General features: G+C 43.5%; 1 protein-coding gene across 1 annotated transcript; it reads right to left on the bottom strand.

Moving 5' to 3' along the window:
* Positions 1-8,945: 8,945 nt before the first annotated feature.
* ZNF329 (zinc finger protein 329) lies at positions 8,946-12,058 on the bottom strand. The gene is given in 2 exon segments (XM_055309688.1): positions 8,946-12,040; positions 12,042-12,058. Coding segments are annotated over 2 exon segments (1,620 nt in total). The 3' UTR covers positions 8,946-10,437.
* Between the last annotated feature and the right edge of the window lie 1,346 nt (positions 12,059-13,404).

Here is a 13,404-nt window from a genome sequence, read left to right as displayed (position 1 = left end):
AATTTAATGCAAACCAATGTGGTGGATCAACATTAAAAATTCAAAACCAACATAAGACCTTGCCCTTAGTGTTGCTTCATCAAACTTTTGCTCCAGTTACATATGAATATGGGTAAAGAATGTAAAAGTGTTTCTTACAATGCCTGGATCAAAAAAAAAAAAAAAAACAGAAAACCCCAGGCTGGAGAAACCCACACTCTTTTATAAGGACACATGTCCAAAATGCCCACTAAAGCATGTTAGGAATGTTGAAAAACTGCAAACTTCCCAGCTGTGCATCAATGGGGGGGGGGGCATAAATTATGGCATCTTCACAAGGTAGAATACTGCACAACAATGAAATCAGTATATGTAGAAACCAAAGACTGCTGAGAGAAGCAGACTGCAGAGGTTCACATATCAAGCATGTCAATCGCAAACACACACACACATAAACCATACCCCACATTGCTCGAGGCTATAGATATTATAAAGGCGAAAGCTCTAACAACAGCCTGAAGACAAAGGTTAAGTGTCTGCTTAGATGTGTCACAATCCCCTTCTGTGATCTTAGGTCTCTGGGATAAGGGCCCTCCTGTGGTCACAAGCTCATGTTTACTGAATTCCTACTGTGTGCCAGGCCCTGTTCTGATGAATCAGCAATGGATTCAGACAGATAAAGACTCCTGTCTGGTGGAGCTGGCTCTCTAGTGGGTAAGACACAAGGAAGAAACTGCAGGGACGCCAGGAAGGCTCAACGGTTTAGCTTCTGCCTTTGGTTCAGGGCGTGATCCCAGGTTGGCAGGATAGAGTTCCGCATCCGGCTCCCTGGAGGGAGCTTGCGTCTCTGACTCTCTGACTCGGTGTCTCTCATGAATAAATAAATAAAATCTAAAAACAAACAAACAAACAAAACAAAACTGCAGTCTGTCTCCAGCAAACACTCACTCTGCAGCACACAGACGTGGCTCAGAATTAGCACGGATGTCCCTGACTGCCCCAACTTCTACCCACCGTTCCAAACTCAGAAACCAAGCCGACTTGGACACATTGCTCAAGGGAGGTGGCAGAACTCTGATACAAACTCCTAACCACCTGCAACCCGGCAGCAGTTCCTGGGCCAGCAACCCCTGTTCCAGAACCCCTGGGGATTCTGGCTGCTGCTGAGGGCAGCAGTAGGAGACTTGGAGCCCAGAAGAGACGTGCCCAGACACGCGACCTCTCTGTTCCAATGAGGAACAGACCTTGGGGAGGGCAGAGGGAAAGGAGACGGAGGAGGTGCCCTGTCAGAGAAGGAAGTCACGAAGCGGCTGAATTTTGAAATACCTTAGAGTTGTAGACATGGGAATTTCGGGCAGAGAAGATGTGGGGGTTGAGGGCTGCGGGCAGAAATGGGAGTCGTCATTTACGGATTCGGGAAAGACTAGGTTTGGGGGAGACCAGAGAGGCTCAGCTGAGGGCCCCAAGGTCTGAGGGGTAGTCGCCGGGTGGGGACAACTTCAGGGCATTAGCGGCGCGCGACTGGGTGGAGCGGGTGGGAGTGAAAAGTGGGAGGACAGATTCAGGGGCTGGGGGTAGGTGGGAAACATTCAAGGCACTACAAAGGCGCAGTGAGGGAAGTCGATCTTTGCCAGGGGAAGGGAGTAGGAGGACGCAAAGGGGAGAAGGCAATCTTGGGAACAGGGCCCAGGAAACGGAGAAGGCTGTGCCAGCCAAACCTTGTCAGGAGAGGAGACGGTGCGCGGGGCACCCGGCCAGCAAGGTGAGCGAGGAGGAGGCGCGCACCTGCGCGGCGCCAGAATGGCGGGAGGCAATTGGGGGGGCCCCACGGGAGGAGAGAGGAAGCCAGAAGGGTCCGCGCCCGACAGGGCGGGAGAGAACAGGTGTCCGCACCTCCCGGGGCCAGCGCCTCAGCTCCGGCCCCGCGCAGGACGCCCGCCCCCGCGCCGCCCAGCCCGGAATCGAGCTTCCGCAGGCGGACCTGCGGTGAAAACCAACCCAAAAAGGAGTACTTACCGCTCTAGCGGCGCCACTTCGGGGCGTGGGTCTGTCGTACGCGTGCGCCTGCGCACGCGTGTGAGTGAACCGAGTTCCCGAGCGAGATTTCACCAGCCTGGCCAGGCAGGACTGCTCGTTCATTCGCCAGTTTCTCAACTGCATTCTTTCTTATTGAGATGCAGAGTTCTTTATATATTCTGTATATCAGTACTTTGTTGCGTCTATGAGCGACAGTTACCTTCTCCCAGTCTGCTGCTTGCCTTTCCACTTGCATAATATTGCTTCCTAATGAACAACAGTCCATTTTAACGCAGCCAGGCTTATCAGTTTCCCTTGGTTTGGTTAAGAAACGTTTGCCCATGCCAGGATCACAAAAAGGTTCTGTATTTTCATCTGAACCAGGATCACAAAGATGTTCTGTATTTTCATCTGAACTCTGTCGCTTTGCTTTTCACAGTTAGAGCTACAATCCTGAGGAACTGATTTTTGTGGACAGTGGGGGTCATCAAACCACAATAAATCCACCTGTTTTGTATGATGCAAAAGTTAAGGATGGTTTTTACACTTTCGAATGTTGAAAAAAATAAGAATAGTACTCATGGCACACGAAAATTATGTGGAATTCAAATTTCAGACCATAAATAAAGTTGTATTGGAACACAGCCATGCCCCACTGGCTTACAGATTGTAACTGCTTTCACATTACAACAGTTCAGTACTTTTAGCAGAGACCATAGGATGTGCAAAGCCTAAAATACTTATTATCTTACCCTTTACAGGAAAGTTTGCTGACTCCTGATATATACTGAGATATGATCACTGGATTTTAACTATTTAAAATGTTTGCAAAACCAGAAGATACTGCTTCATACTCACCAGGATATGTATACTCCAAAAGACACAGTAATAAGTACTGGAAATGAGGTGGAAAAATCAGAATACTTATAACACTGTTGGTGGGAATATAAAATGATATAACCTTTGTGAACAAGTTTGGCAATCTCTCAAAAGCTTAAACAGAGTTACCATGTAGCACAGCAGTTCCACTCCACAGTTATCTACTCAAGAGTGTTGAAAGCATATACCCACACAAAAACTTGTACATGAAGGATCATGGCAGCATTATTCATAATGGCCAAAAAGTAGAAGCCAACCATGTCCACTGACAAATGGATAAACAAAAGGTGATATATTCACATGTTTTATTATTCAGCCATATAAGGAATGAAGTACTGACAAATGCTAAAACATGAACATTGACAACATAATGCTAAATGAAAGCTAGCCAGACATCAAAAATTGTATGATTCCATTTATATGAAACGTCCAGAGTAGCCAAATGTGTGGAGACAGTAGATTAGTGCCTGCAAGGGCTGGGAGAAGGAGGAAATGAAAAGTGACTGCTAATTGGCATTTGCTTCCTTCTGAAGGGAAATGAAATGTACTGAAATTAAAGTATGGTAATGGCTGCACAACCTCATGAAAATATTAAAAGCCACTGAATCACACTTTTCTAACTTGAAAATTGTTTAACCTATTTTACCAGAAATGACCACTGATTCAGTTGAACTCCTTTGGTCACTATAAGCTTAGATGTCTACTTATGTCTTTGCTACTTTTTTTCCCGGAAACTTGGTTATACACACTCTCAACCTATTTGTCTTGGAATCTCAAATCTTGCCCTTGTTTTCTTTTTGTTTGTTTGGGGTTTATTTAGCTTTTATTTGATAGAAATAGCAATCATGAGAGAGAGTACAAGCAGAGGCGAAGGGCAGAAGGAGAGGCAGACTCCCTGTGGGACTTGATCCCAGGACCGTGGGATCAAGACCCAAGCCAAAGGCGGGGCTTAACCAACTGAGCCACTGAGGCATCCCCTCAAATGTTGCCCTCCTGAATGTGGATTTTTTATTTGGCAAAGGCTTCCTTGCACCCCACACTCAGTTCTCCAATGAAGCCATTTCCCCAACTGTGTCCCATGGAAGGGATTTCACCTATGGCTTTGTTGCCCCTCCCTCATATTTGCCAGGTGGAAGGAGTCTGTCTTCCCTAAATCCCGTTCTCTCTTGATTCATAACATCAAACACCCTGGCTTCCCTCCTCCCTCCTAAGCCATTTCTTTTTCACCTGGCTGACTCCTGTTTTTCCCCATGATCAACCAATTCTTCGGTCACCATTTTGAGTGTTCACCTAACATAATCAGAGGTCTACAAGGCTTACCTCATCTCGCCTGCTCATCTCTCTTCCCTCTGATGCCCTAACCCTCCTGCATCAGTACATAATCTTCTGTGTGAGGCAGTCTTCCCTCCCTACCACTTGGTTAACCTCTGTTAATCCTATAGCTCACATTGATGTTTTCATAATTGTTTGATAAATAAATGCCCATCTTCCTATCTGGAGCTGGACACACTGTTGTATTCCCAACTGAGAATCCACCCACAGGGGATTGATGTGTCAACATCTGAGACACTCACCAAATGTTTGCAGATTTGAATGAACTGGAAGACATATTCCAAAATATTAATGATTGCTCACCAAATGTATTTGGTGAATAAAGATACTTACCAAATATTTGCTGATTTGAATGAATTGGAAGACATATTCCAAGATATTGATAATGAATGCTGGTCATAGGGGAGATTCTGGATGCAACTTCTTTTAATTTCCTATTTCTCTGTACATTGCAAGTATTTTTTTTCCACTGAGGAAGAATTACTTTAGAAATAAAAAACAAAAAATTAAAAATTAAAAACATTTAAAAAAAGAAACAAAACAATAAAGATAGGCACTCAAGATATGGCTGTCCACTGTTAGTGCTGGTTCACCTCCAAATGTTCAACAAACATTTATTGGGCATTGTTGCAGTATTCGAAGGGCCAGGGATACAGCAGAATCCAAGCAAGATGTTTACAATACAGCAAGAGAGATAAACAAGTACAATGCATCATGTATCAATCAGATGGCGGTCAATGCCTTGGAGATACATAAAACAGGGAAAGAGGATGGGGGAGTGAGTGTGTATTGGGTAGGAGCAGTCTCTTAGAGAAGTCAGTAAAGTGCTCACTGAAAAGGTGATGTTTGAATAATGAATTGCAGGTGAGGAAGTGAGCCCAAAAGTATTGGGGGAAGATGATCTCCACAAAGGGAACACTGACTGCTGAGGCTCCACATAACATGCCTAGCATTTGAGGACTACCAGGGAGGCTACTGAGACTGGAAGAGTGACCAAGGGTGATATCAGAGAAGGGGCCAGGGAGGCGGCAGAGACTATCAACTAAAACATTGCCCGGCCATGAAGCACCTGGGTGGCCCAATTAGTTAAGTGTCCAAATCTTGATCTCAGCTCAGGTCCCCCCCCCCTTTTTTTAAAGATTTATTTGAGAGAGAGAGAAAGGAAAGAAAGAGAGAGAGGGAGGGAGAGCAGGGGGAAGAGCAGAGGGAGGACAAGTAGGCTCCATCCTGAGCTCAGAGCCTGACAGAGGGCTTGATCTCTGGATCCCGAGATCATGACCCCAGCCAAAATCAAGAGTTGGATGCCCAACTGACTGAGCCACCCAGGTGCCCCTCAGCTCAGGTCAGGTCTTGATTCTCAGGGTCATAAGTTCAAGCACCAACCTAGAGCCCACTTAAAACAATGAAAACCCCACACATTGCCAGGCCAGACATGATGAAGTAAGAAAACTGAGATAACTTGTATTATGGTTAAAGATACTTGCTGCCTCTCCTCAGGGAGGGTTATTCATCCCTACTTCAGTGACTTCAGGCTTGACTGTGTACTTGCTTTGACAAAGAAAGGTTAGTGGAAGTGCAGGTGCCATTTCTGAGCAGAAGCTTTCAGAGCCTCTACCTGAATCCAGCTATCCCTCTTTCCCTCTGCCATAAGGCCAGCAATGGCCCCAGGAAGAGAGAAGATGCTCCCTAGCCAAGGGAAGGTAACATGGAGTAGACCATTGGCATTATGAGCACCAAAGATTTTTCCTGCCATTAGTTACTGTAGAATAACCTTAAGCTGACTGTTCTAATAAACCATAAGTACTGCTTTTTTTTTTCTTTTAAGATTTATTTTAGGGATGCCTGGGTGGCTCAGTGGTTGGGCATCTGCTTTTAGCTCAGGGTGTGATCCTGGAATGCCTGCATTGAGTCCCATATCAGGCTCCCTGCATGGAGCCTACTTCTCCCTCTGCCTATGTCTCTGCCTCTCTCTCTTGAATAAAATCTTTAAAAAAAAAAAAAAGATTATTTAGAGAGGGACAGCATGCACTTGAGGACACGGAGGGCAGAGGGAGAGAGAAACTCCAGTGGACTCCCTGCTGAGCTTGGAGCCCAACATGGGGCTCAGTCCCACGACCAAAAGATCATACCCTGAGCAGAAACCTAGGGTAAGACACCAAAGAGACTGCACCATCCAGGGACCCCAGAACTGCTGCTTTAAATTTGAAATTCAGAATGACAAAAAATATTAAATAAATAAAATTGACATTTCAAGTGCTGGTAAGGATAGTCTCATCTATTACTATGGGAAAGAAAAATGGTACCACCACTTTGGAAAGGAACTTTGTAGTTTCATACAAAGCTCAACATAGATTTACCACATGACCCAGCATTTGCATTCCTAGGTATTTACCCAAAGGAAATGAAAACCTGTCTTTAACAGGTTTAGACTAAATGTTTGTGCATTGCCCAAACTCATGTTGAACTCCTAACCTGTATTGGGCTGGTATTTAGAGGTGGGGCCTTTGGAAGGTGATTAGACCTGAGGGTACAGCCCACACGAATAGGATTAATGCCCTTATAAGAGACCCCTGAGAACTCTCTCACCCTTTCCACCATGTGAGGACACAGTGAGAAGATAATCAATCTGTGAACAAGGAGGTAGGCTCTTGCCAGACACCAAATCTGCCAGTGCCTTGATTTTACACTTCCCAGTCTCCAGAACTGTGAGAAGTAAGTTTTTTTTTTTTTAAAGCCACTCAGTCTATTGTAGATTGTTATGGCAGCCCGAACAGACTAACATATGTACAAACAATATTGAACTTTGTTTCAGACCTGGGTTCCTAGAGAAATTCCCTCACCCCTCTGCGTTCCAAGAAATGGCTAACCATCCTATTCTCACACATTCCCAAATCAGACCCAGGTAAACAGGGCTCCACGCTTCCTCAGTTATTCCATCCTTCCTCATGTCTCCCGTAAGACTCATGGGAGTCTCACTCCCTTCTTATCTGACTCTATAAACTCCAGGCCCCCTTTCTTTTCTTTAGAAGTTACACATTGAGGGGATCCCTGGGTGGCACAGCGGTTTGGCGCCTGCCTTTGGCCCAGGGTGCGATCCTGGAGACCCGGGATCGAATCCCACATCGGGCTTCCGGTGCATGGAGCCTGCTTCTCCCTCTGCCTGTGTCTCTCTGCCTCTCTCTCTCTGTGACTATCATAACTAAATAAAAAAATTAAAAAAAAAAGAAGTTACACATTGAATGAATACAAAGAGGGGTGTGGATTAATAGAAATTTTCTGAAGCATGGAGGCAACCATTATCAACATCCCTTGTATCCATATTGGATTAGAGAGCACATCTGGACTTCCCACACATATTTGTAGGCTATGGACTTCTTTTTAGGATGCTAAAAGGTGCCTTTCCCCTCAGCTAACCTAGGGCACAGAAGGTGTAAGTAGAAGTGAAGGGGATCTTTTCCTGAACTTTTCTGAAATTTCCTTTCAGTAAAGAATGTCTGTTCCTTAATAGGACTTAGTTTTCCAGACTAGCTCTGACAATCAGGGCTGTGTGAATGACCAAGGGGCACCTGGGTGAGTAAGCTATACCCACTCTCAAAGTAGACAGAGACTACCAGAGGTTTTTTGTCTTTTTCTTGTTTTGTCTTTTCAATCCTTATTTATTAACTTGCTGAAAAGAAAACACACATTGAATAATATCTCACCAAACAGGAGCAAGGAAAGTTAAAGATCCATGAGAACTAGAAAGGAGGGCAGTCTGGGTGGCTCAGTGGTTTAGCGCCACTTTGAGCCCAGGTCCTGATCCTGGAGACCCAGGATGAGTCCCATGTTGGGCTCCCTGCATGGAGCCTGCTTCTCCCTCTGCCTGTGTCTCTGCCTCTCTGTGTCTCTCATGAATAAATAAAATCTTAAAAAAAACATATGTCTATTAAAAAAAAAAAACTAGAGAGTATCTCAGTTTCCTACGGCTGCTATAACAAATTACCATAAGCTTTGTACCTTAAAAATACACACATTTATTCCCTTACAGTTCTGGAAACCTTAAGTCCAAAATCGCTTTCACCAGGCTAACAAGGTGTCAGCAGTGCTAGGTCCTTCTGGAGGCTGTAGGGTAAGAATCAGTCTCCTTGCCTATACCAGCTTCCACATTCCTTGCCTCATGGCACCTCTCCATCTTCAAATACATCATTCTAACTTCTGGTTCCATCATCTCTTCTCTGACTGTGACCCTGTAAGGACGACTGCGATGACACTACCCCACCAGATAACCCAGGTTCATCTCCACACTTCAGGAACTGGGGACCATTATTTAGCCTTCCAAAAGGAGTTCCTGATTGTTGTGTTAATGAAGAATTTCAACTTAGCCTGTGAAGGGATGAAGGAGGTCTTGGGTCTGCACATATGGTTAAAACTAGTTGTATTGGCCATTGTCAGGCTAGGCTTTTAAGGGGCGATGCACCAGACTCCTCACAGTCCATCAGCCTCACAATTTCAGTTGTTAGACCTACAGTAGGTGAAGCCCAGCACCCAGCAAATAAAGTTTTCCTTCTACACTGCCCCAAGAAGGTCCATTTCCTAAGGTCCCTTCCCTATGGAAGTATGAACTGGCAGCAGCTCTGCTAGAGTCAAAGGAAGGAGGAAGCCAAAAGAGCACAAGAGGAGAAAAAGGGCAGGGAAAGTTTTCTATAATGCTGTGTTAGTTTTTTACTGCTGCCATAACAAATTCTCACAAACTCAGCAGCTTAAAACAACACAAATTTATTGTCTCACAGCCTTTATTCACAGACTCTCAAGGGGAGCCACTCCCAGGGCTTTGAGGCTATGCCAGTCAGCTTGAGCAGCTCTCACTTGGCCAGCTCTGTATTTCCATAGGTGAGATGTTTCCAGATCATCCAAGACCTTTCTCTGTAGCCTCCTACTCCTCACTTTCTGAGGCCCATCCTCTCCTATCAATGATACCTCCAAATCCCAAAGAAGAAAATTATTCTTATGCTCTGGGCCATGGAATCCTCTCAACTTGAGAAACTTCCTGGATGCTCCCCGTCTGTGCTTACAGTTGCCCTATGACCCTGATCCTTCTGGTCAAAAAAACAAAAAACAAAAACAAAAACAAAAACAACCAGTCCAAAGAAACCCAAGGTTTGTCTCCTTCTGGCTTCTTCTTTCTATTCCTTATAAAATAACTATAGCAACAATGTATGGTTTACAACAGAGAAAAAAATCATATGCAATTGTAGGCCCCTAAGAAAACCATGTTTACTTCTCCAAGACCAATGTCCAGTCTACATCCATATGAGCACATACTTTTACAGGGCTGTAATAACAGCAAATCTTCTATTTTATGCCTCTTTAATTGTTGTTATTGTCTGCCGTATTATAAGCATTTTCAAGTGGTAATAACACTTTCATAATTATGGCTCAGCAAGACTGCATAGAACAAAATAGAAGTATCCTAGATGAACAACGGGGGAGGGTGAATACAGAAACAGAGGAACTCATTATTTTTTCCACAACTAACGCAATGCATCACATTTCTCAACAGCAGTCCTTTCCATCTTAGTGCGAGCCTGCTTCAGTCTTAACTGGGACAATTACATCGTTCATTCACAACCGTCTTCATCCAGTTGCCCCTTTTGAAACAAGTCCTCAGCATCTGATACGATTGTAACATAGACATACATACAAACAGCAAAATCTAACTACAATTCTGAGGTTGCCATGGGATGGAGCACTGTGTGTGGTCTATCACCAGGATGTCTTCATTGATACAGAGTAGACAGTAAGAGCTGACAAAAGCTTTTCTCAATGATTACACTTGATCCTAATTAAGAGTTTGCTTATATACAAGGCAGACATTCCTTATTAAAAGATTTCACATATCAATTACTTACTAAACACATTCACAGGTTCTTTCCTGGTTAAACACTCTGATGCAACTATAGGGAAATATCTTCTTGACATTCACAGATTTTATTCCAGTGTGTACGCTATTACATTTGGTACTGGCTGCATCATTCCTGAAGCCTACTCCACATTTATTACCATCCTGTTTTCTCCAGGAGTTCCTTAATGTAGAGATTTAATAGTATGGCTAAGGAATGCCTTATATTCATCAATTCACTGGATAGCTTAAAGAATTCTTTTCTGCAGACAAGGAAAAGTCACCCCTGAAAGCAATCCTCCTTCACACAGCTTTCTGAGAACAAGCCAGGAGACGAATGTGGCTCACATTCATTATGTTTCCATGGATTGCTCTCCAGAGTGCGTTCTTTGATGTCGGATGAGGGACGAGCTCCTTCGGAATGTTTTTCCACACTGAGGACACTGGCTGGGACCCTCCCTGCTGTGGAGTCTCTGATGTACCGCCAGGTGGGAGTTCTGCTTGAAGGACTTTCCACATTCAGGACACTGGTATGGGGTCTCCTTTGTGTGAATTCGCTGGTGCTTTGTCAGACAGGAGCTGTCCCTGAAAGCTTTGCCACACTGATTACACTCATAGGGCTTCTCACCAGTATGAGTCCTCTGGTGCCGGATGAGGCCAGCAATGTTCCTGAAAAGTTTCTGACACTGGTTACAGCCATAGGGCTTCTCACCAGTATGAATCCTCTGGTGCCGGATGAGGTAAGCACTTTCAATGAACGTTTTCCCACACTCTTTACATTCATAGGGTTTCTCCCCAGAGTGGATTTTTTGATGTACAATGAGGTGAGAGTTTCGGTTGAACGACTTTCCACACTCCACACATTCAAAGGGCTTCTCTCCAGTGTGAGTCCTCTCATGCTGGGTAAGGTATGAGCCATCCCGGAAAGCCTTTCCACATTTGCTACACTCATAGGGCTTCTCCCCAGTGTGGATTCTGAGATGCACAGTGAGATGGGAGATGTCGGTGAAAGGTTTCCCACACTCATTACATCGATATGGTTTTTCTCCTGTATGAGTTCTTTGATGCAAAATCAGAGATGAATTTCGGTTGAAGGTTTTCCCACATTCTAGACATTCATAAGGTTTCTCCCCAGTGTGAATTCTCTGGTGTTGTGTGAGAGCTGACCCATCACTGAAGGCTTTCCCACATTTATTGCATTTATAGGGCTTCTCTCCTGTATGGATTCTTTGATGCACAATTAGGTTATAGTTCTTGGAAAACGATTTTCCACATTCGTTACAGGTGTAAGGTTTCTCTCCAGTGTGAGTTCGGTGATGCAAAACAAGAGAAGAGTTCCGTTTGAAGCATTTGCCACATTCAGTGCATTTATATAGTTTCTCTCCAAGGTGATTCCTCCTGTTTTCATTAAGAGGTGAACTCAAGGTAAAGATGTCCCCAAAGTCCTTACCTTCATATAGTTTCTTCCCTCTTTTCACTATTTTTTGTTCACTAAGAGTAGTAAAATGATTGAAAGATTTAACACTTTCAGGGTATTTAAAGGTTTTCTCTCTCGCTTGATCTCTTCCAAGTTGAAAAACTTCCACAGAATGGTTGAAAGCTTTTCCACATGTGTCACTGTCACTATTTCTCTTAGCTACATAATTTTTCTGACAACTGTGTAAAGCTGCATCACAATCCAAACTTTTATTATCTGAGTCACATAGATGAAAACCATTTGTAGGTATTCGCTTAGATGACAGAAGGTCTGAGCTTGCACTCAAATGTTCTCCAAGTCCAGAATATTCACAAATTGCTTCCTGAGCCCCTGGCTTCTCCTGAATTAAAGGTAATTGCCTCAAATGTCCCTCCCGGTTCTTACAGTCCCAATTTTCACCTAGAATGGATAGATGGGATCCTTCTCTCATAAATCCTTCCATGTCCACGTCACAGGATGGTTCTTCCTCAGGAATATTCTGTCATTTTCAATCTCATCTCTCAAGCTGAAAAGCAAAGAATGAAAAAGATAGACTTAAGTACATAAAGCTGTATCTCGAAGAGGAATAAAAATGATGACAGAGCAGATGTGTGGATCCACATTTTTATTTTTTAATTAATTTTCCCCAGCTTATATTTTTATTGAAGTATATTTGACACACAATGATACATTAGTTTCAGGTGTACAACATAGAGATTTCACAAGTCTATATGTTATGCTATGCTCAGTATAAGCATAGCCACCATCTGTCATCATATAACACTATTGCAATATCACTGACTATATTCCCTATAATGTACCTTTAATCCTCATGACTTATTCATTCCATAGCTGGAAGCCTGTATCTCCCTCTCCCTTTCATTCATTTTGCCCATCCCCCAACCTCTCCCTTCTGGCAACCATCAATTTGATCTCCCCATTTATGGGCTGTTTCTACTTTTTGATTGTTTATTAGTTTTTTTAGATTCCCCCGTATAAGTGGAATCATATGGTATTTGTCTTTCTCTGCTTGACTTATTTCACTTAGCATAATACCCTCTAGATCCATCCAGGTTGTAGCAAATGTCAAAAATCTCATTCCTTTTTATGGCTCAGTAATATTCCATTGTATATACATACCACATATTTATCCACTCATCTGTCAATGGGTGCTTGGGTTGCTTCATATCTTGGCTATTATAAATAATGCTGCAATGAACAGGGGGACATATATCTTTTTGTATTCAGTGTTTTCTCTCCTTTTGGGGGGTAAATAGTAGTGGAATTACTAGATCATATGGTATTTTTATTTTTAATTTTTTGAGGAACTTCCATACTGTTTATCACAGTGGCTGCACCAATTTACATTTATGGGTATTTTTACTTTTTCAAATTAACCTCTGTTATAAGGTGAAGATAAAGTGAGAGTCAAAGGATGGAGCCAAGAACAGGCACAAAGAGCCACGTAGCATTTTCACCCTTCTAGAGAACAAGGAGGAGAAACAGTGGAGACAAATATCACCAAAAAAATGAAACTGAGCTATAGGAGACCAGAGGCCAGGTATCAGTGTTCATACTGGAGCACCATTTTGGCTATTGTGTGCTTGCCCCTACTACCCACTGCTGATACCAACAATCAATACACATTTTTCAAAGCCCCAACTTTACTGTATGCTTATGATAGTGCAGAATGAGCAGTTTTCACCCCAGCATTGTGGTCGGTTATGTCTTTGTGGATGAGACAAAGCAAAAGCTCAATGACCCAGAAGTTCTGAAAGTCCTAGATCTGTCAATGATCACTCTACAGGGTTATTATGAAAACTAGATCATGTCTGATGCTGGCTCTGACCTGGGAAATGAACAC

The sequence above is a fragment of the Nyctereutes procyonoides genome, unplaced genomic scaffold, assembly GCF_905146905.1.
Source record: "Nyctereutes procyonoides isolate TBG_1078 unplaced genomic scaffold, NYPRO_anot_genome, whole genome shotgun sequence".
NCBI lineage: Eukaryota > Metazoa > Chordata > Mammalia > Carnivora > Canidae > Nyctereutes > Nyctereutes procyonoides.
Note: the sequence above shows the minus strand (reverse complement) of the source record. Positions and strands in the feature narration are given on the sequence as shown.